The 20,691-nt window shown below is 34.8% G+C and overlaps 2 protein-coding genes across 4 annotated transcripts in view; one reads left to right on the top strand and one right to left on the bottom strand.

The window, feature by feature from the left end:
* The first annotated feature begins 47 nt into the window (after window positions 1-47).
* Window positions 48-9,824, top strand: LOC113505610 (protein TEX261). The gene is made up of 5 exons (XM_026888397.1): window positions 48-310; window positions 6,801-6,880; window positions 8,231-8,452; window positions 8,684-8,798; window positions 9,430-9,824. Exons 1-5 carry the CDS (start codon window positions 241-243, stop codon window positions 9,546-9,548), a joined length of 606 nt encoding a protein of 201 aa, XP_026744198.1. The 5' UTR covers window positions 48-240; the 3' UTR covers window positions 9,549-9,824.
* A 3,496-nt stretch (window positions 9,825-13,320) lies between these two features.
* Window positions 13,321-20,691, bottom strand: part of LOC113505460 (gastrula zinc finger protein XlCGF57.1-like) — a 33,131-nt gene continuing 25,760 nt past the window's right edge. Inside the window, exon 5 of one of the 3 annotated variants that reach the window (XM_026888158.1) lies at window positions 13,321-14,519. In XM_026888158.1, coding sequence (XP_026743959.1) covers window positions 13,417-14,519 — 1,103 coding nt within the window. In that variant the 3' untranslated portion in view covers window positions 13,321-13,416. Of the gene's footprint in view, window positions 14,520-15,480; window positions 16,685-19,025; window positions 20,231-20,691 lie in introns of those variants that run through there. The other 2 variants (XM_026888161.1, XM_026888157.1) reach the window with 2 other exon arrangements.

Raw genomic sequence — 20,691 nt, 5'->3', positions numbered from 1 at the left:
AGCATAATATACTATATTAGGGGTGTGCTTTATAGAATAACACTTAAAAAAAAGTTTATATTTTCTACCTAAAACATGGGAAACCACAACACTTTAACAATATTTGTACAAAGCCTGGTAACTCCATTTTGACTTAAGGATTTGATTTTGACGTTGATTGCATTGACATTGGAATGACAACGCGTATAACCTCAAAGACTGCAGAATTTTCAAAACAAACGGGATATAAAATAAGAAACCATGATTTTCTTTTACATTTTAAGTATTTTATCTTTAGCTGTTCAAGCTATATTCGTCACTCTGGCCATTGGTAAGTTAACCACCATTTTTAAACACAAAATTCTAAATAAAATTTACGTTCAGCAAATATTGCAACTTACGTGTTAGTAAATTAATTAAACATTACTTTTATGTATTAATTGGATAGTTCTAAGATTCTTGCTCATTTCAAAAACGTTTAAAGTACTGTTTGCCCTAACTCAAATTAATTTAAAACATTTTTCTAACAACTTATACTTAACAACAATTAAGCCATTTAATTTTAAAACGTAAATAAAGAAATCAAATAGCCTACTGTTAATTCAATCAAATATTGCAAACTAAAGTATTTTAGTAAGTTCTCAATGAAACGCTTAATTTATAATTAAATATTTCAATTAAATCTTTATAAAACAATTGGCCACAATCCAATAAGAAATTGGCAGAAGAAAAGATAATATGTTTTTCTATTGTGCTATCATATGGTAGGAAAATCATAATTAGAGTCATTCTTCAAGGATAATATCAATAAACCCTATATATGGCTATAAACAAAGAATAACATACTTCATAATACAAAGATTTCTTACGAAACAGACATGTCTACGAAGTAACCATTGTAAAAGTAATAAAATACAGCAAAATGTAAACTGACATAGGTACTTGGAAAGGACAAATGTTTGTGTAATGAGCTCAATGACTTGTTCTGTGTCCGATAGATAGAATACTCTTTCTTGTACACCATAAGGAAAAATGTATAAGTATGTTTATCAGCTGTCAAGTACTCTTCAAACAAGCTTTGCATAGTTTGAGACTAGATGGCCATGGTATGAATGTTATGGAAATAATGTGTATTAGGACTGTTATTGAGTGGCACAAAATAGGTTATCATAGTATGATCTGGAAGAAACTGTTGCTCAACAGTGGACACTAAAAATATAAAGCTAGAAAGAAACAAAACTCTATCTAGTTCCTATTATACATATGTAATACGATAGTTACTTAATCATTGAAACAAAAAACCAAGTTGTTGCTCTGTAATAAAAGAAATTTATTTCTGGTTATAAAATCATAATTACAAGTGAGATAAGTACTTCAAAATCCATGTTTAGCTACACGGTACACATAAATTAATAACATTTACTAACCTGTAATAAAAGAAACAACGTTAAATGCTATTGCTTCAATTAATATTTTATTTTACAATGCTGCGCCTTTAGTTGCACAAGCTAGAGAGAAACCATATTAAGAGCCGTGCTGTCACCATTAAAAACTATCCTTTGACAAAACGTCAAAGATGAACGCGCGCGTATTTAAAGGAAGAGCAAAAAGGTCCTACTTTACATCTCCCCCCCATTAAGTCGTTACTGGTATAAGCTTAGTGATGTGAAACAAGTTTGATTCAAACTTTTTGTATCCTGTATCTATCCTGTAAATTGAGTCTGATAGTTTTTCTAAAATTTTGTATGGCCCAATCTTTAATTCATCTATTTTCTTTCTGTTTAATCTATTACCATTCTCTACATACACAAAATCTCCTACTTTTAATTTAATGTCTTTTCTGTTCTTGTCAAATTGTTTCTTATTATAATTATGTGATTTTATTGTTCTTTCCAATGCTATCCTCCTATCTTCTAAAAGATCATTTTGTGTTTTTTGTTCATTCAATTCGTCTGGTAAGATATTATTAACTTTCCCTTCCATTAAATAAGCCGGGGAAAATCCGGTCACAGTGTGTTCTGTGTCATTATAACAATTGATACACTCATGAGCGACAGTTGTCCATGCTCTTTTACCATCATTCTCATTAAATTTACACCTAATCTTGTTAACCAATGTTTGATTCAACCGTTCATTCAATCCATTTGAAAAAGCTGAATTCACTGCCGTGAATATAATTGGAATATTTTCTTTTTTTAAAAAATCTTTGAATTCCTTTGAGTTTATACCCGGGTATTGATCAGATAGAATTGTTCCAATTTTGTTTTCAGGAATTACTTTTCTTATAAGTTTTATAAAATCAGCTGCATTTTGTGTTTTTGATGTTAAAATGTAGGCATATCTGGTGAAGTGGTCTACCAACAGATGTAAATATGTCTTTGTAGAGCGGGACCCACCAAAACCACCAATTGTGTCTATTGAGACTATTTCAAAAGGGTAAGTAGCGGGACCCAAATGGGACAGCAGTCCATAATTCAATTTAGTTCTTGATTTATTTTTTATGCATATTTCACAACTGTTACAAATCTCTTTTATATTTTGCATTAAATTTTTTGATGTATAGTGCGGTCTTATTTTGTTTTCTATTTGTTTTATTCCTATATGGCAGTATGTATAATGTATATTCTTTATGATTCTCTTACAAAATTCTTCAGTTAGTATAATTTTGTTTTTCTTTTTTATCCTTTTGTAGTATATTTTATCCTTTAATATTAGTTTATTTTTGTGTAGTTTTATATATTTATTTTTTTCTTGGTCTTTTTGAATATCTTCTAGTTTAATGAAATTGACAATTTTTAAAATTTCCTCTTGATTTACATGTGATTCTAATACGGGATTTCTACTTAAACTGTCTGCTTCCAAGTTATCTTTCCCTGGTGAATATATAACTTCAAAATTAAATTGTGACAGGTAATATGTGAGGTCCCCTAGTTCTTCATCTGTCCTTGCCTTAATATTTAGTTTTTCTAGAGGTTTATGGTCTGTAAATACTTTAAATTGTTTGCCTATGAGCCAATGCTGCCAATATTTAACCGCTTCTTTTATAGCCAAACATTCTAAGTATATAGCCTTTTTGCGTTTTTGACTTTCATTTAATTTTCTCGAAAAATATGCACATGGCTTTTCTTCTCCGTTTTCTTGAGGTTGTTTCAAAATAGCTCCTATACCCAGTATACTGGCGTCAGTGTAAATATGAATTGGTAATTCGGGATCAAAAATTTCTAAAATTGGTTTCAAGCATAGAAGTCTCTTTACTGTGTCGAAACTTTCTTGACATTTTTTTGTCCAAGTAAATGTTTGGTCTTTCCTTAACAAATTGTGCAAAGGATCTAATAACACTGCTATATTTGGTATATATTTTCCATAGAAGTTTATTTTACCTAAAAATTGTCGAACATTTTTTTTTGTTTTAGGAACGGGAAATTCTTTTATAGCTATTAAATTATCCTTTAATGGAGTCACCGTGTTATTTTGTATAATGTGACCTAGGTATTTCACTGAGTCTTGTGCAAAGTTACACTTAGTGAATTTCAATCTAAAGCCCTCTTTTGAAATTGCTTCCAATAGTAACGATAAGTGTTTTATATGTTCTTCAAATGTTTTAGAATACACTAAAATGTCGTCAATGAAATTTACTGTAAAGTCCGATAATTTGTGTTTTCTAATAATACTTGTTAGTATTCTTTGGAAAATTGCTGGAGATGTTTTTAAACCAAACGGTAGACAGGTCCATTGAAAATGGTTTTCCTGTGTTACAAATGCAGTTTTTTTCCTGTCGTCTACTTTTAAAGGTATGGACCAGAAAGCGGAATTTATGTCTAATGTCGAAAATAATTTACAATTTCGTGTCTTAATCATTAAATCCTCTATAAGTGGAAATGGTTGCGACTGTGGTACCACAATTTTATTTAAATCACGAAAATCAATACACAGTCGACATTTTCTACCTTCTTCCTTCTTATATGCTAATGTAACCGGAGCTGCAAAAGGACTGTAAGACTCTTCAATTAATTTTCTTTCTAACAATTTTGAAACTTGTTCTTCTATCTCTTTCTTATCTTGATAATTGCACCTATATGGTCTTTTGCTGCAATATGTATCTACTAGTAGATCTATATGTGCTTCATAGCCCTTCACTGTACCCACATCATACTTATCTTTAGCAAATAATGATTTGTATTTACATACTAATTCATCTATTTTGGATTGTTGTTGAATGTCTAAATGATTGACTGAAATGTTGAAGTTTGTTACTTCTATGTGTTCATTGAAGTTAACTTTACAATTATCATTATTATTATTAATGTAATTTTGTTTGTTTTGTATTTTGTCACCTGTAAAGCCAGGAATATTTTCATTATTTTGTTTTTTCTCTTTCTTTTGTTTTTGAGTGATTGTTAAGTCTTCATTCTGAATAAGCTGAAAGGATTTTATGCAATCCAACCCAATCAAAAAATCGTAATCAAAGTTTTGTTCATCTATGACAAAAACATTGGCATTTTCTTCAATATCTAAAATCTTAATCTTGAGAGTGACAATCCCTATTGACTTTTTTACACCATTAATCGTTTTTAATTTTGCGTTATTGTTATTGTCGCCGGGGTGGTATTTTAAGGACAATAATCTTGAATTAATCAAACTTACATTAGATCCTGAATCATAAACCCCCAGCGTCTCTATGGAATCATTTATTTTTAATTTAATTTTGATTAATGGTGGTACTACTAGTTTTTTGGATCTATTTCATTTAAACTCATTTCTAATTCGGAATTATTTACACTTCGAATGGACTCTTTTTTAAAACGATCATCATCTCTGTTTTTAAACCAACATACAGATTCTGGGTGATATCGAGTACCTTTTTTTTCCTTTTCGCAGATTCTGCATGCCTTTTCCTTTTTATTTTCCTTAATCTTAGTTTCTACCCCCTCTAACATTCCCTTTTTCTCCACAATCCTTTTATTCATTAAATGTTCTAAACCGCGTATACTATTAAATAAATCTTCTGTATTTTTTAATTTGTTTCTATCTATTTCATCAGCTATAAAATGTGGTAACCCAGTTGCAATTAGATCAATTAAAGTGGGTTTATCTATGCATTTATTCACCTCTAACAGAAGCCTCTCTTTCTTTAAAGCGTAATCCAGTAACGAGCCCTGCCTGTATTTAAATAAAATAGCATACCTTATGGGTGTCCAGCCCTTGCTTGCATATGTCTCACAAAAGCTTGTTTTCCACGTACACCATTCAGAATCAATTGTATACTTAATAAGCATAGAATTATACCAATCTTGACAAGAATCATCTAAAAATAAACGAAACACCTGAATTTTTTGAATGTCCTCACCAATACCTATACGAACACATTCAGTTTCAAAGATGGCCATCCACTGTGTAACGCTTGTTGTTTTCTTTGTGAACTTTTCTAGTACAAACTTTTCAGATAATTTCTTCAAATTGAATTGTTTGGATTCCTTCTTCAATTCTGCAAAATTTTCCAAGATTTTTGTCAAAGCTTCTGTAGACATTTCACTCGTAGTAACTCGCTCTTGCATTTTTTGTGTAGCCTCTTCCAATAAATATCCTCTAAATTGCATATTCCCATCATCATCCATATAAGTGTCACGTAACTCTTCCGTTAATGAAATCCAAACTTGTCTTTTTTCATGTCTCCTTTGTAGAGTAGTTTTGACCTTCAAAAAAGCCTGGGTTCTCATTACAACATCATGCAATTTGACTGGTTGTAATTGTTCCGGAATAATAAACACGTTTTTTTCGACGTCCGTGATTGAGGTTATGCATAAAATGTTTGACTTCGGGTCTTCATTTTGTTTCACCATGAATTCAAATTTTAGCTTTTCCATGGTCAACAGCTATAATTAACGTTGTTTTGTAATACGATAGTTACTTAATCATTGAAACAAAAAACCAAGTTGTTGCTCTGTAATAAAAGAAATTTATTTCTGGTTATAAAATCATAATTACAAGTGAGATAAGTACTTCAAAATCCATGTTTAGCTACACGGTACACATAAATTAATAACATTTACTAACCTGTAATAAAAGAAACAACGTTAAATGCTATTGCTTCAATTAATATTTTATTTTACAATGCTGCGCCTTTAGTTGCACAAGCTAGAGAGAAACCATATTAAGAGCCGTGCTGTCACCATTAAAAACTATCCTTTGACAAAACGTCAAAGATGAACGCGCGCGTATTTAAAGGAAGAGCAAAAAGGTCCTACTTTACACATATATTTGTACTAGCTGTACCCGGCATGCGTTGCAATGCAATTTTTTTTACCTTCTACATACTACCTACCTACAAATTTTTCCTGAATTTTCTTTGGTATAAACCTCACAGAGCCCGAGACCTTTCTAACGTATGCAACACTGTGGAAATCGGTCTTGCATTTTGGAGGTATAGCATCAGGAAGGAAAACCCGACTTATTTTTATATATTAGACTAGCTGTTGCCCGCGACTTCGTCCCCGTGGGTAGAAAATACAAGTTATGATTTATACCTGCCCTGTTCTTTTTCACATTTTCCATTGTATCTTCGCTCCTATTAGTCGCAGCGTGTATTTATAGCCTTCCCCGATGAATAGTCTATTCAACACAAAAATAATTTTTCAATTTGGACCAGTAGTTCCTGAGATTAGCGCGTTCAAACAAACAAACAAACTCTTCAGCTCTATATATTAGTGTAGATTATTAATTATTTTATCTTCCTTAATTTATTGCACATTACTCTTCTAACAACTGTACATGCCTATTTACTTTTCCTGTTTATATTTAATAGAAATAATTTTAATTTTCAGCGGCCGGACTATATTATTTAGCAGAATTAGTTGAGGAGTACACTGTTATGGCTAAATATATTATCACATGGGCTGTTATAGTAAGTATAACACCTAAATAACTAGACTTATGTTGATGGATTTTTGTTAAAACATTTCTCATTAAAAATAGCTACATACAATGTTATTTATTTAAGTTATAACTAAGTCCAATTTCTATATAATATTGTACATGCTGTACAGACAACAACTATAGTTTTGTTAGTAACTATCGTGAGAATGATTCATTATTAAATGATGTAACGGTTCGACTCGCTCGCCCGCCGCGTCAGCTCATGATTAAGGACTCCGGTTGGGTCCGAAACTAGTCGAGCTGCCCCGATATATACGCGTGAGTAAACCGTTACATCATTTAATAACAACTATGGTGTGATTTTTAAATGGTCGGACTAAAATTGACGACCTCCGTGGTCGAGTGGCGTAGGCACCGGTTTCAAGGTGTCGCTAGCTCTGAGGTCCCGGGTTCGATCCCCGGTCGGGTCAATGTAAAAATTCACATTTGTACATTGTCTCGGGTCTGGGTGTTTGTGGTACCTTCGTTGTATTTGAATTCCATAACACAAGTGCTTTAGCAACTTACTTTGGGTTCAGAACAATGTATGTGATGTTGTCCGAATTCATTTTATTAAAAAAAAAAAAAATGACGTCAGTTTAGTACCTACTCATAAAACAAGCTTATATTTTCTGATGTTAGTGCCTATAGGTTAGGTTAAGCTTGTTTTTTGTGTATACTTTGTTGGTAATCGAAATATATATTCAACTAGCTGACCCAGCAAAAGTTGTTGTCCCTAATGATTTTTTTTCTAGTTGCATGTATTTTTAATGCCACATTATAAAAATAAAAAAAATAAGGGGAAGTTTGATAGTGGCACCGGTTACAGAGAAACTACGTGGTAACTACGTGGTAACCGGCTGTCATGGTATGGGCATGTTATGCGGAGGAATGAAAATAATGTGGTAAGGAAGGCGTTAAGCATGGATGTGGATGGATATAGGGGAAGAGGACGACCAAAGAAACGATGGATGGATTGTGTGAAAGACGATATGGCTGTAAAGTGTGTTTCTTGTGAGATGACGGCCGATAGGAAGGTATGGAAGAAGATGACATGTTGCGCCGACCCCAAATAAAATAATTGGGATAAGGGCAGGGGAATGATGATATAAAAATAAAATTAAAATCATCCAAAAAATAAATAAATAAATTTTTGTATGAGCAACAGGGCATGCAATAGGGTTATGAAAAATATATGTTAGTCGATTCTCAGACCTACTGAATACGCATATAAAATTTGGTAAAAATCGGTTTTGCCGTTTCGGAGGAGTACGGTAACTAACATCGTGACACGGGAATTTTATATATTAGAAGATTAATCTCAATTCTAATTCCTCAGGCCACAGCAGCTATCCACATAGGCCTCCTTCTCTTCGAGGACGTTCCTCTTCACCTGAACGCTCTGGGCCTTCTCCAGCAGTTCTTCCACGTTCTCCTGCTTCGAGACTTCCCCGTCGTCAGGGTCCTGAGCGTACCCTTCGTGGCAGGAGTCCTGACGCTAATTCTGCATCATTATATGGCCTTCAAGTTCTTTGGGGCTGTGTATTACACGTTTACAGAGGTAAGAATTTAACCATGAATCAACAATTAAAAGAAATCAATACAGCAATTTGGGCGTAAAGATTTATCAAACACACAAACATTCATCAGGTCTTTTCTTATTCCCGCTCTTTAGTTCTCGACCTACTAAATGGCTTGACCGATTTTGATACAAGATAACTGTTTTGCCTAAAAAAAATCGGTCTTTTTCAAATTATAATAAAATGTAAATATAATATACTTCTAATTTCAGGTTCTCGCGTACTTCACTCTATGTTTATGGATCGTTCCGTTCGCGTTATTCGTGTCTTTGTCAGCGAACGACTACGTTTTGCCCACTACTGGGGAAAAACAGCCACTTTTATTAGGTAAGTTCTTTATAAACTCTCACATCTAATAATCTAGTTTTCTGCTCTTTTTGCTGGTGACGGCTTTCTGTATAACCGGTTTCTTCATTTTATTTAATTAATTCATTCATTTCTCCACATATCTTGATAATTAGTCAATACACGGTGATTTTTTAGTCGTCTTACAAAAGTAGCCCAGTTCATGTATCCGACGTAAAATACCCCTAGGCGCGATTATATTTTTTTTATTATCAACTAAGATAATAAGTACGAAGAAAAATTAAACAAGAGAAATCTGAAATATGCTCTTAAAAATGATAAAAACGCCGCCGCCCGCGCCCCTCACCATTGTTACAAGGCTCGGACCGCGCTCGTAACAGAGCTGTGTTTCTAAAAAACTACGAATTGCATCATAATATTGAATTTTAAATTTATTAAAATCTCATAAATACCATTTTTTTTATCATGAACGTGTTCTAGTCATTGGATACATGAACTGGGCTGCTTTTGTAAGACGACTAAAAAATCACGGTGACTATAAAAACAAAAAATATATCATATTTGGTTTAGTAGTTTATTATTCGATGTATTTTTGTATGTTTTTGCTGTTTAAACTATATGTTTGAATAATATTTCTTTTTTATATTTACAGGAGATAATAATGTATTAACAGATTACCTCTCTCGCAAATCGAAGAGATATAGTCTTCTCTCATTCTTCAGTTTTGCAAAAGAGTCAATTTTACCTCAAAGGAGCAAGAAAGCATTCTGAACACGGATGCGGATTTACGGATCTCGGATGTGAATTAGGAAATTGTATATACCAGAGTGCTAGCCAGGTAGAGGATTATTTAAAATGACTTCCGTACGGATTTCATTATTTATTTTGGGAAAACGGATGCGAGTTTGGTGTTCTGAAGATCATCATCAGCATATTGGTGAGGCGAATAATAATTACTACTGCGCTACATCCGGGTTCGATCCCCAAGCAGGACAAATAATTTTGTGTTCCACGAATGCTTTTTATATGTCTGGGTGTCTGTGTGCATGTGATTTGAATGTTTGTGAAACCCCTGCGATACAAGGATTAAGTTTCTTACTGCGGGAGTCGTTTTAAAGTGATCGTAGATTTGTAACTTGTGAGTGACGGATGTGGATTTAAATAAAATCCGCAAAATCCGTTTTACGGATGTGAATATTTTTACTTGCTTTTGTTAAGATGTTGTTTAGTGAAGCAATATAATTAATATACAGTGCAAAAATTATGTGCTTTGTTTTAGACTAAAATGTTGGGTATTTAACTAAAAAGATCTAATTATTCCGTCAGATAGATTTCCTAAAAATACTAGCTGAATATTTTTTTTTCTAGTTGTCTGTATTTTTATTACGACATTATAAAAAAAAAACAAACAATGTCGTCCAAAAAATAAAATATTTTTTTTTAGTGTGAGCAACCCTTATCACTTAGGGGTATGAAGAATAGATGTTGTTCTATTCTCAGACCTACCCAATATGTATACAAAATTTCATAAGAATCCGTCGAACCGTTTCGGAGGAGTACGGTAACTAACATCGTGACACGGGAATTTTATATATTAGATCTGATAGGTAGATTTTCTTCTATCGTGTGATGTCAATTTTCCGTACACTTTTTACCGACTAGAGACGTTACTGAGACCCACTTTAATACGTTGCAATATCTTTATTGCATGTTATATCACTTTTACCTTTATTTTTAAACTAGCTGTTGCCCGCGACTTCGTCCGCGTGGTTAGAAGGTATAAGTTAGGAATTTTTGAACGGAAGCCTCGAAGATGAATATTTTTCCCCGTTTCCGCCACATTTTCCATTGTATCTTCGCTCCTGTTAGTTGCAGCGTGATGTTATATAGCCTAAAACTTTCTTCGATGAATGGTCTATTGAACACAAAAAGAAAATTTCCAATTTGACCAAGTAGTTCCTGAGATTAGCGCGTTCAAACAAATAAACAAACTCTTCAGCTTTATATAATAGTATCGATCTATCAGACTACCAGTTAGATATTTTTAGTCGAATACCCTATTTCAGGCGTGGTGGATAGTCTACGGACTTTAGATAACCATCTAGTCAGTAAAAAGACAACGTTTGTATAGCCAATTAAACTCATCTTTATACGGCGTTATGTGTGAGTAACCCTTGTGTACTAACACAGCTGTCATTTGTGTGTCACTGTCACACAAAGTGACTGCACGGATAGCCGAGTGGTTCAGGTCATCACGCCAAACCTGTTCGCGACGTGTAGCGGCTTCGATCCCCGCGTAGGACAAGCATTTGTGTGATCCACGAATGCTTGTTCTGAGTCTGGGTGTCTTTGTGCATGCGAATTGTATGTTTGTGAAATTGCCAGCGAGAAGAGGATTAATATTCTTGCTGCGGGAATCGTTTTTTAACCAAAATTAAAAATCAGTCACACATGGCGCCGCGGATATAGATAAGTTGTAAAATGTGTAAATATTTAAATGTAATCATTATTTATTTTTATTTGTATATTTTTTTTTTATATTTGTACTTACTTATGGTCACGGAAGCGTGATAGCACTACCGGGTGTATAGCGTTGTCCCTTTTCCTCAAATGCAATATTACTTAAAGAAGGAGCACTCATTTGAGACAATAGTATCTTTCTTCTGTCGTTTTAATCCCCGACGCAAAAAGGTTGTTATAACCGCGGTTGGTAGTTCAACCGCTATGTGACTGTCTGAGGTATCGTAGCACCTAACCGGCTGAACCGATTTGGATGTTTTTATAATTGAAAGAGAGATTTCTCGAGATCGTTCTAAGATATGTTCTGCCGAAATCGGTCTAGCCATTTCAAGATAATGAACTTTTTAACTGAGAAGGGTAGTTCTAAATCTGGGGGTGTTAGAAGTTTGACCGATGTGTGTGTCTGTCTGTGACACCGTAAACGAGGTTTTAAGTGGTATTTTCCTGTTTTTGAAAATTTGTTAATACATTGTAATGTAATATAATTTTCATTGTAATACTCATCGAAATATATCTTTTGTCCTTTTCCAACTGTCTATGTAGGAAAGAGATAGATGCATTAGTGTGCTAGCTGTTAAAAGGTTTTCGCGCTTTTGACCTTATCTGAATTAATAGTCATCGGCTTATATGTATATTTTTTTGAATGCTATGTTTGCCAATTGATTTTGTATCAAAAGATCATTTGTATCATGTAAAGTATGATAAAAGGGTTCTATTCTTAACATTTGTGAGCGGAACCCTATAAACAGAACCAAATTAGTTTCGCGAATGTCTTGATATTTTCTCTTTTGGATATAAGCGTGATAGACTTGGATATTAGGAATGCAATAATGATTTGTTTATTGTAAATAGTTAATGTATTATAAAGTTTTACACTGGGTGATAATAAAATAAGTATAAATATTGTTGTTTTATTTACTTTTTCGAATTGCGCGTTAAGCCCACTGTTGGGCAAAACCTTTTCTCGAATAGGTGAGAAATGGATACTGATCTAGTTTCTTACAGATTTTTGTTTTCGAAAAGAATTAAATAATAAATTTATTTAGTTTTTATTGCGTACGTACTGACTTTACTATATCCGACTGAACGGTTAGCCCAGTGGCCCGACGGCAAACTGCAATACGTCGCGGGTTCGATCCCGTAGTCGTGGGTCAAGCATAATACAAAGTACCATTAATTAATCGTTACACGGTGGCAACAATAATTGAGAAAATATTGCCGTCAATGGTACCACAAGAATGAAATCCTAGATACCCACCTCCTCGGGGCACAAGCGGGTAGTATCAGACTCTTACCAACTAAACCTGGCCCGCCGAAAACCTGCAAATGGCTGAAGAGATGATAAAATACGCAATAATAATAACTAGGTACACATTTAATACTTTAAACATAACATAAATAATATATTTATATCTAATATCACTATTAATAGACAACTAATAAATAGTCTTAGTTCATGTCCCAACCTAATGCTAATATTTTTAGTAACATTTACTTTCATGAGGATAATTCATTATTAAAAATGCAACGGTTTACTCACGCGTATTTATCGGCATTGCCCGACAAGTTTCGGGCCCAACCGGAGTCTTTAATCATGAGCTGCCGCGGCGGCAGGCAAGAAAAAAGAATGGTTTAACTCGAAATCCCTATAAATACGTGTGAGTAAACCGTTGCATCTTTTAAGTTCCAATGTTTAGCAATCAGCCGTAGATGGCAGGCTCGCTATGAGCCCAGTTTGGACGTGACACTATATGGTTAGTGCATGTCCACATTCACCCATTTATATTAAAAACTAACCAAACGTGTGGTATGAACATGACCTATGACGTATAAACGCAACGATTTTAACAGATTATAAAAAGAGCCAAGTTGGAGTCGATCCGGAAGCGAAAGATCTTCGCATTTTTCCCACGTTTTAAGCTCACTTTCTTGTTTGTTTGTTTGTCGTTCCGGTTTAATTATTGATTATTTTTATATTGATTATTATGGGTATTTAGATTTTTTTTATCTATTAATTATTTTCGATATGGCTGCTGTTTTGAAAATAAGATTGCTTCAAAGGAAACATTTATTCAGACCATTGTGCCCCGATGTGACAGATGGATGTACAGATACTACTTCAATGCCAAGACGTCCCTTCGTTCCCCCCATGATGGACTCTCATATGCAGTTTCCAGCTTGTCACCTGAACGAATGCTCTCCCGCACTCCTTGCAAGCATACCGCCTATCGTTCGTATGTATTCTAGTATGAACCTCCAACGTCTTCTTCCTCTGAAACGATTTCTTACAGAACTCACAAGAATACGGCCGGGAATCATCATGGCGGACCATATGACGTTTCAATAACTCATTATTGAAAACTTTGAAGCCGCATATTTCGCACTCAACAGTCTTCTGCTTCAGATGCGTTCTCAGTTTGTGTTCTACAAGTTTGCTTTTCATTGTATACACTTTATCGCATTCGTCGCAATGGAATTGTAGCTTTTTGACGTCGTGAACGAGCGCTAGATGGCGCTTTTTTAAATATTTCGATGCTAAGATCTCAGGGCATTTTGGACATTTCAACATTTCTGTTTTATGTGTACGTTCGCGATGTATTTCCAAGGCGTATGGACTACGAAATACTTTGTCACATTTCTGGCACTGTCTATTCTTGAATGAATGTACGTTTTTGATATGGCTATCGACGTTTGCTTTCGCTATAAAGCCTTGTCCACATATCTCGCATAGATACGTTTTGTATTTATTATGAAACTTGTGCGAATGTTTCAGTAACGGTCCAAAGAATCTGAATTCCTGTCCACAGTCCAAGCAAGACATTCCTTCGTCAGACAAACTGAAAGTGAAAAGACTTTGGGACATGTCCTTATTGAATTTCATATCATGAACAGTTGCTACATGGCTTAAAAACAGTTCGAAATTATTGAAACTTTTCGAGCATTTTCTACATATAATATTTGAAATATCAAGTTTGATTCGACTGCTCCCGATCAGACTTCGGAGTACGTTCTTCAGTTTTGCCCCCTTGTGTTCCTCTGCCGTATGCTCTTTTAGCTTCACGCTATCCACAAACGTGCAACAGCAGAAGAAGCACATGTATTTGTTGGCCGCCCACCTGAAAGGCATTATCGTGGAGTTTTCTAGAACTACAGTCACCAAACGTGTGAGATCATCTTTACGTTTCTTTTCGAGACGTTTATCGTCTGTTCCTTCTGATTCATCTGTAACAAAGAGTTTTGTGATGTAGATTTGTATTTTATGAGATACGTAAGTATGCATATTGTAGGGGAAAATGACTGACTGACATATCAAAGCAGGATCCAAAATATAAGGATTAGAAACTTGTATTTTTGAACAACCTTTTCTGGGAGCTCTAAAACACGATTTTTGAAAATGTGGGTGTAGATTTTAAGGGGAAAATCAGGAAGTAGGGAGGGGCATAGTTCGTATGATTTTAAAGTTATAAACAATAGTAATAAAAGAAACCCCTGAGTTTGTTTCGACGTTTCTTCTCAGGGTAGTCAGATAGGAAATGTCGACTCCAGCGTTCTCAAAAAAAAGACTTGTAAAAGTGATGATTTATCCTACTTACAGAATAAATGATTTCATTTCATTTCAAAGGTTTGATATTATAATTTGTCGTACCCAAATACTCAATACCCCCAACAAAGGGACTGGCAATGTAAAATAACAAAACTATTTAAAACTTAACAGGTATTTATTTAAAACATCTTAAACATTATTAGATAAAACAATATTAGATTTTAAACCTTCACAACATTTAAAAAAATACATATAACTATAGCACATAGTGCCTTAAAGATACAAAATATTAACAAAAGTGAACGCCCTTATTGTCACGCGTATTTATCGGGGTTGCGCAATTTACTATTGTTGTTTTTAAAATCCTGTAATTATATGGTTTTCTATGTGTGGTGTATTATATTCTAGTTTCAACCTCCGGTTAGGTCTGAATCTAGTCCCACGATCCCGATAAATATGCAAAGGTAAACCCTTCTTAAACCGTTAGTTCGACTCGCCCGCCTGCCGTAGCATCAACACATGCCCATGAAACTAGTCGGACGATCCCGACGCGTGAGTAAACCGTTGCATCATTTATTTACTTTCTTAAATAATTACATATCTGTCTCAAGAAATCTAAATTATAAAAAATCTCGTTTGACCGGTTTACGGTGTACGAAATTGAGCTCCTCCGTAACGGCTTGACCGATTCTTACGAAATTTTGTGGTAGGCCTGGGAATAGGACAACATCTATTTTTAAAAGCATTTTTTTCTTAACAATATAATATTTTTCTGTATGGCAAATAACCTTTTGCTGTGACAGCTAGTATATTATAAAACCTATCTAATAAAATTAAGAAAAGCTATCAACTACAAGCAAATCATCCATTTTATGCGTCCTCATGTGAATAACAAGAGTCTTCTTTCTTCTGAAAGTTTTCTCACAGAGTTCACATTTGAACGGCCTCGTCTCATCGTGACAGACCATATGAGACTTCAAAGAATCCATATTAAACGCTTTATGACCGCAGTATTCACAAGTAACATTCTTCTCCTTGAAATGCACGCGAAGTTTATGCTGCATGTACTTATTATTCCTGGTAAAAATCTTTGAGCACAACTCGCAAACGAATTGAGAATTCTTGCAATCGTGAACTAACGCAAGATGGCGCTTTTTCAAGTACCTGTTTCCTAAAACTTCGGGGCAAATCGGACATTTCAATTTCTCTGTTTTATGAACATTTTCTGTGTGGTTCAGCAAAGCGTATTGCGTTTGAAATGTCAAGTTGCAATCTTTGCACGACTTGATTTTGTGTATCTGTTTCACGTGGTTGTGAACGTTGTGTTTACCTACAAAACCTAAACCGCAAACTTCGCAGAGGAACTGGTCTATATGGTATTTATAAGTGTGTAATAATAACGGTCCAAAAAATGTGAAGTATTGCCCACATTGGAGACAACACATGCCGTCATCGGCTAAAGAAAAACAGTCGAATGACTGCGCTGCATCGGTTTCGAAAGATAAACTGTGTATTTTGGATAAATGTTTCAAAAACGATTCGAAGTTTAGTATTTCGGTATCACAGGGCCTGCAATTGATGTTGGTGACATCTAGTTTAGTTCTCCCTCGCCTATAGAGACTCCGGACAATAATTTCTCGGATTTCAATCTCTTTATGCTCAGTACTGGTGTGGTGTTTTAGGCCACAGCTTTCGACGAACAGTGCTCGGCAGTAGAAGCACATGTATTTGCTCTTATGCCACCTAAACGGTACTATATCTGTGTTCTCTATGATGATACTCAATAGTGTCGCCAGCTCCTCTTTTCGGCGTTCTTCGATCATTTTATCTGCCACTGTTTGGTCTGAAATGAAAGAATTTTTCTTTCTTAATATATTTGCAGCTTGTGAGATGATTTTAGCCATTTTAAGGCTTAATATACAGGGCGAAAAAGTTGTGATTTCAATAAATAAATTTATATCTGAAAGCGGAAACTGTCCAAATATTTTATAGCAAAGGTTGATTTAGGAAATTCTTTTACCAATAGAAATTTTATTTTTGAGTGTAAGGAATAAAAATTAATAAGAATTGGGCACGAGTCAGCTAGTTCAATATAAGAAGATCTGCTATGCGTCTGGGGGTCTCAAAATTTATTCTAATAGAGGAGGAGAGGGCATCCAGGGGAATCATTTGGGGGTCATTTGTTACCCCGAATTAAAAATTGAAATGAAAGTCATATTATTAAGGTGTAATGTGAAAATGCCGACCGACCGATATAAGAATTGAAGGGATGGATGCTGAATAGTAGAAGACATGACTAGGAAATATAGATATAGCACTCAATCCGGATTAAAAACGGATCCAAGTGTGTCCAGTATGGGTTGTTAATATTTTGTTTTGAGAACACTGCAGGTTTTGCTAAGTATAGATGTTTCCATAATTGAAACAGTCTTACTTCATGAGCACATACAACAGGCACAACTGAACTTGTTTACCATAAGTGAGGTATAACGAAATAAAAGACAAAAATATATTCAATTTTAATTTATTTCTTTACAATACTAATACTTTATCGTCTATAGGAGGAAAACAATTAAGCAAATGTAATTTAAGTAAGTATTTTTTATACACAATGGTCAGGGAATTTAATGGAAAATAATTACAGACTACAGTGAGTGTCTTTTTTTCCCCTTGCTCAGATCGATCGATCGATACTTTCTTCAAAATGCCAGTCCAAAGAAATACCGTGCATTGGTTTATGCATTTCTATTCGCATTGAAATTGTCTGGACTTCAAAAGAGACTGTGACCACTAAGTTTGTTTCGACATGTCTTCTCAGGGTAGTCAGATAGGTCGACTCCAGCGTTCTCAAAAAAATAAGAAGACATTTAAAAGTGATGATATATCCTACTTACAGAATAAATGATTTCATTCTAGTGAATGTTATTGTTTAGAATAAAACATTTAGTCATAGGAATATAATTGAATGAAACAATAAATATTTTTGATTTATTTATTAATTCTATTACGAAATTCTCAGACCAAATTTGCTGTTAACATAATATACCTCAATATAATTTATTAATATACTTAAAGGGATAACTATTTTGGTATGTAATTTTTGCCTAAAAACAGTTTAAAAATCAAACGCGTCCAGAAACAAATGTAAAATAAGTTTAAATATTACCAAATCAAATGTTTTCCACTGAATCGCGTACTGTGCAGTGTAACTCGTATTATACACGGTGATTTTTTAGTCGTCTTACAAAAGCAACCCAGTTCATGTATCCGACGTAAAATAACCCTAGGCGCGATTTTTTTTTATCATCAACTAAGATAATAAGTACGAAGAAAATTAAACAAGAGAAATCTGAAATATACTCTTAAAAATGATAAAAACGCCGCCGCCCGCGCCCCTCACCATTGTTACAAGGCTCGGACCGCGCTCGCAACAGAGCTGTGTTTCTAAAAAACTACGAATTGCATCATAATATTGAATAAAATTGCATTTTTTTTTTCAAATCTCATAAATACCTATTTTTTTTATCATGAACGTGTTCTAGTCATTGGATACATGAACTGGGCTGCTTTTGTAAGACGACTAAAAAATCACGGTGTATATTAAAGAATGTAAATCTTATCTTAGGATTTTTGGAAGCATGATATTTTGTTTGCATTTTTAGCCTAGTGTATTTTTAATATTTTGAGATCCTTTTTTTAAACTGAAAACAGCTGAATACAAGTATTTTAGAATAGTGTAAAGATAACCGACTTCCTTATCGAGACCTTCTTATTTAACTTTATTTCCTTATATAGACCTTACGAGTCGATACGTCGACTACCGTAACGTATTTACAGGTTTTTTAGAGGCGCGGCTGCAATGTAAGCTCTAGTGGGCATAGAAGGGCTGTTCATCTCCTAAAGTATTTGATTGCACGGATAGCCGAGTGGTTGAGGTCACCACGCCAAAGCCACTGAGCGCGACGTGTCGTGGGTTCGATCCCCGCGTAGGACAAGCATTTGTATGATCCACTAATGCTTGTTCTGAGTCTGAATGTCTTTGTGCATGTGACTTGATGCTTGTGCAAACAAAAAACGGACTAAATTCCTTAGTATGGAAGTAGTTAAAACAGAAAAGTGCGGAAGATTAACAACTGAATTTCGAGCAAGAGTGGCAAGGGCTCTACAAGAAACTACATGGCATAGAACGGCAGTCTCCACAAATTTATTTCTATTAATTTAAGAAGTGGTGAAAAGTCCTTAAGAGCTATTAGCACGCACTCATTACACTTATAAAGCTACTGTCCGACGTACGAAGCATCGTACTGCATAATGGGTTGAGTATTTTTATGCATCCTCGCAAAGTGAGCCTTCATAATCTTCTTCGTAGTGAACGCTTTATCACACACTTCACATTTGAAGTTCTTTTCCCCACTATGCTTGTACATATGATTCTTTAACCGGTTACTATTAAAGGCTTTCCAACCGCAGACACCGCAAACGTGGTTCCGGACCTTCAGATGCGTATCTCTCAGGTGAGTCATCATCATGCTTCTAAAAACGAAAGTTTTAGGGCAATGAGGGCACTTAACCTCCTGACGATTCTTATGTTCAGCCGCCATATGCCGCGACCGCTTGTAATGGCTTTGAAACATCAACGAACAACTCAAACATTTATACTTTTTATCTAAATCATGTTGGTTTTTCTGATGAGTTTTTAATTTAGAACGAGTCTCGAATTTCTCTCCACATTCTGGGCAAAGAAAGCCTATGCTTTCGTGTACAGTTTTCACGTGAATCCGAAGTAAGTTGGCGTCTTTGAAATGCTGTCCGCAAACGTCACAGAGAATCGCTGAGGTACCTTTATGATCTTTATTCGTATGGTACAACAACGGGCCGAATGTGTAGAAACTAGCACCGCAAGCTAGACAATTCACATTAAAATTATCGAGCTTGAACGCCACCATGCAAATACCGACATCTTTGTTATATTCCATCCCATGAGCAGCTATCAAATGATCAATCAAATCGTACAAATCTGTTATATTTTCGGGGCATAGCTTGCAAGATAAGTTTGAAATATCTACGTAGACGACTGCCTCCCAATAGTTACTCATCGCTTGCTCCTTAATAGCGTCCCCGGTATGTGTCGACTGATGATTCTTAAGCTCAGACGCTTCTTGAAAGATGTCGTAGCAATAAAAACATCGGTAGGAACTTTTTAGCCATCGAAACGGCATGATTGTGGACCTGGTTAGCACTTGAACGACATTATTCCTCATTATTGTGCGTTTGTCTTTAGCTGTCAGTGTTTTCTTGGTTGGTATTGCACTGATCGTTACGTCATAGTCCGGTGTTTCCGTTTCGGGTTTTTCTATTGGTTTCGGTTTCTGGATGCCTCTGGTTTTCCCTGTAAGGAAAACAAAGGGTTATTAGAGGCAGCCAGAACACGATTAGTTATTTTATGTGTATACGATCATATTCAAGTCATGGTAAGGTTTTCGGTTTTTCTCAAGTGTATTTATTGGTATTGCAAGACTAGTTTCTGACCCAACCGGAATCATTATCTGACGCGGCTGAGGGTCGCGAGTCGAACTAGTCGGGCAATCTCGATCAATGCTCGTGAAAAAACCGTTGCATCATTTGAATATGAATAATCTTCATGAAAGTTACTACGCATGCTTACGACACATACTTTGCAAAGTTCTAGATGTAAAATTTGATTTCGTCAAAATATTCTCGACCCCGTATGTTTTCTGGAAATCTCAGGAAATTATTATTAATTCCTAGATGTTATAGATAATGTTACGTTGGAAACTAATTAAATGCATGTAATAATCGACGCCATTGATTTTATTTTACTTTCCTCGT

Source organism: Trichoplusia ni, chromosome 26, assembly GCF_003590095.1.
Source record: "Trichoplusia ni isolate ovarian cell line Hi5 chromosome 26, tn1, whole genome shotgun sequence".
NCBI lineage: Eukaryota > Metazoa > Arthropoda > Insecta > Lepidoptera > Noctuidae > Trichoplusia > Trichoplusia ni.
The sequence above is the reverse complement of the archived record's forward strand: the minus strand, read 5'-3'. Positions and strand labels throughout refer to the sequence as shown.

Excerpts from the sequence above, each read along its gene's own strand:
- LOC113505610 (XM_026888397.1), top strand. The coding sequence starts at position 241 with ATGATTTTCTTTTACATTTTAAGTATTTTATCTTTAGCTGTTCAAGCT. Across the intron at positions 311-6,800 it reads ATTCGTCACTCTGGCCATTG|CGGCCGGACTATATTATTTA; the intron begins GTAAGTTAACCA and ends TTTAATTTTCAG. Across the intron at positions 6,881-8,230 it reads TTATCACATGGGCTGTTATA|GCCACAGCAGCTATCCACAT; the intron begins GTAAGTATAACA and ends CTAATTCCTCAG.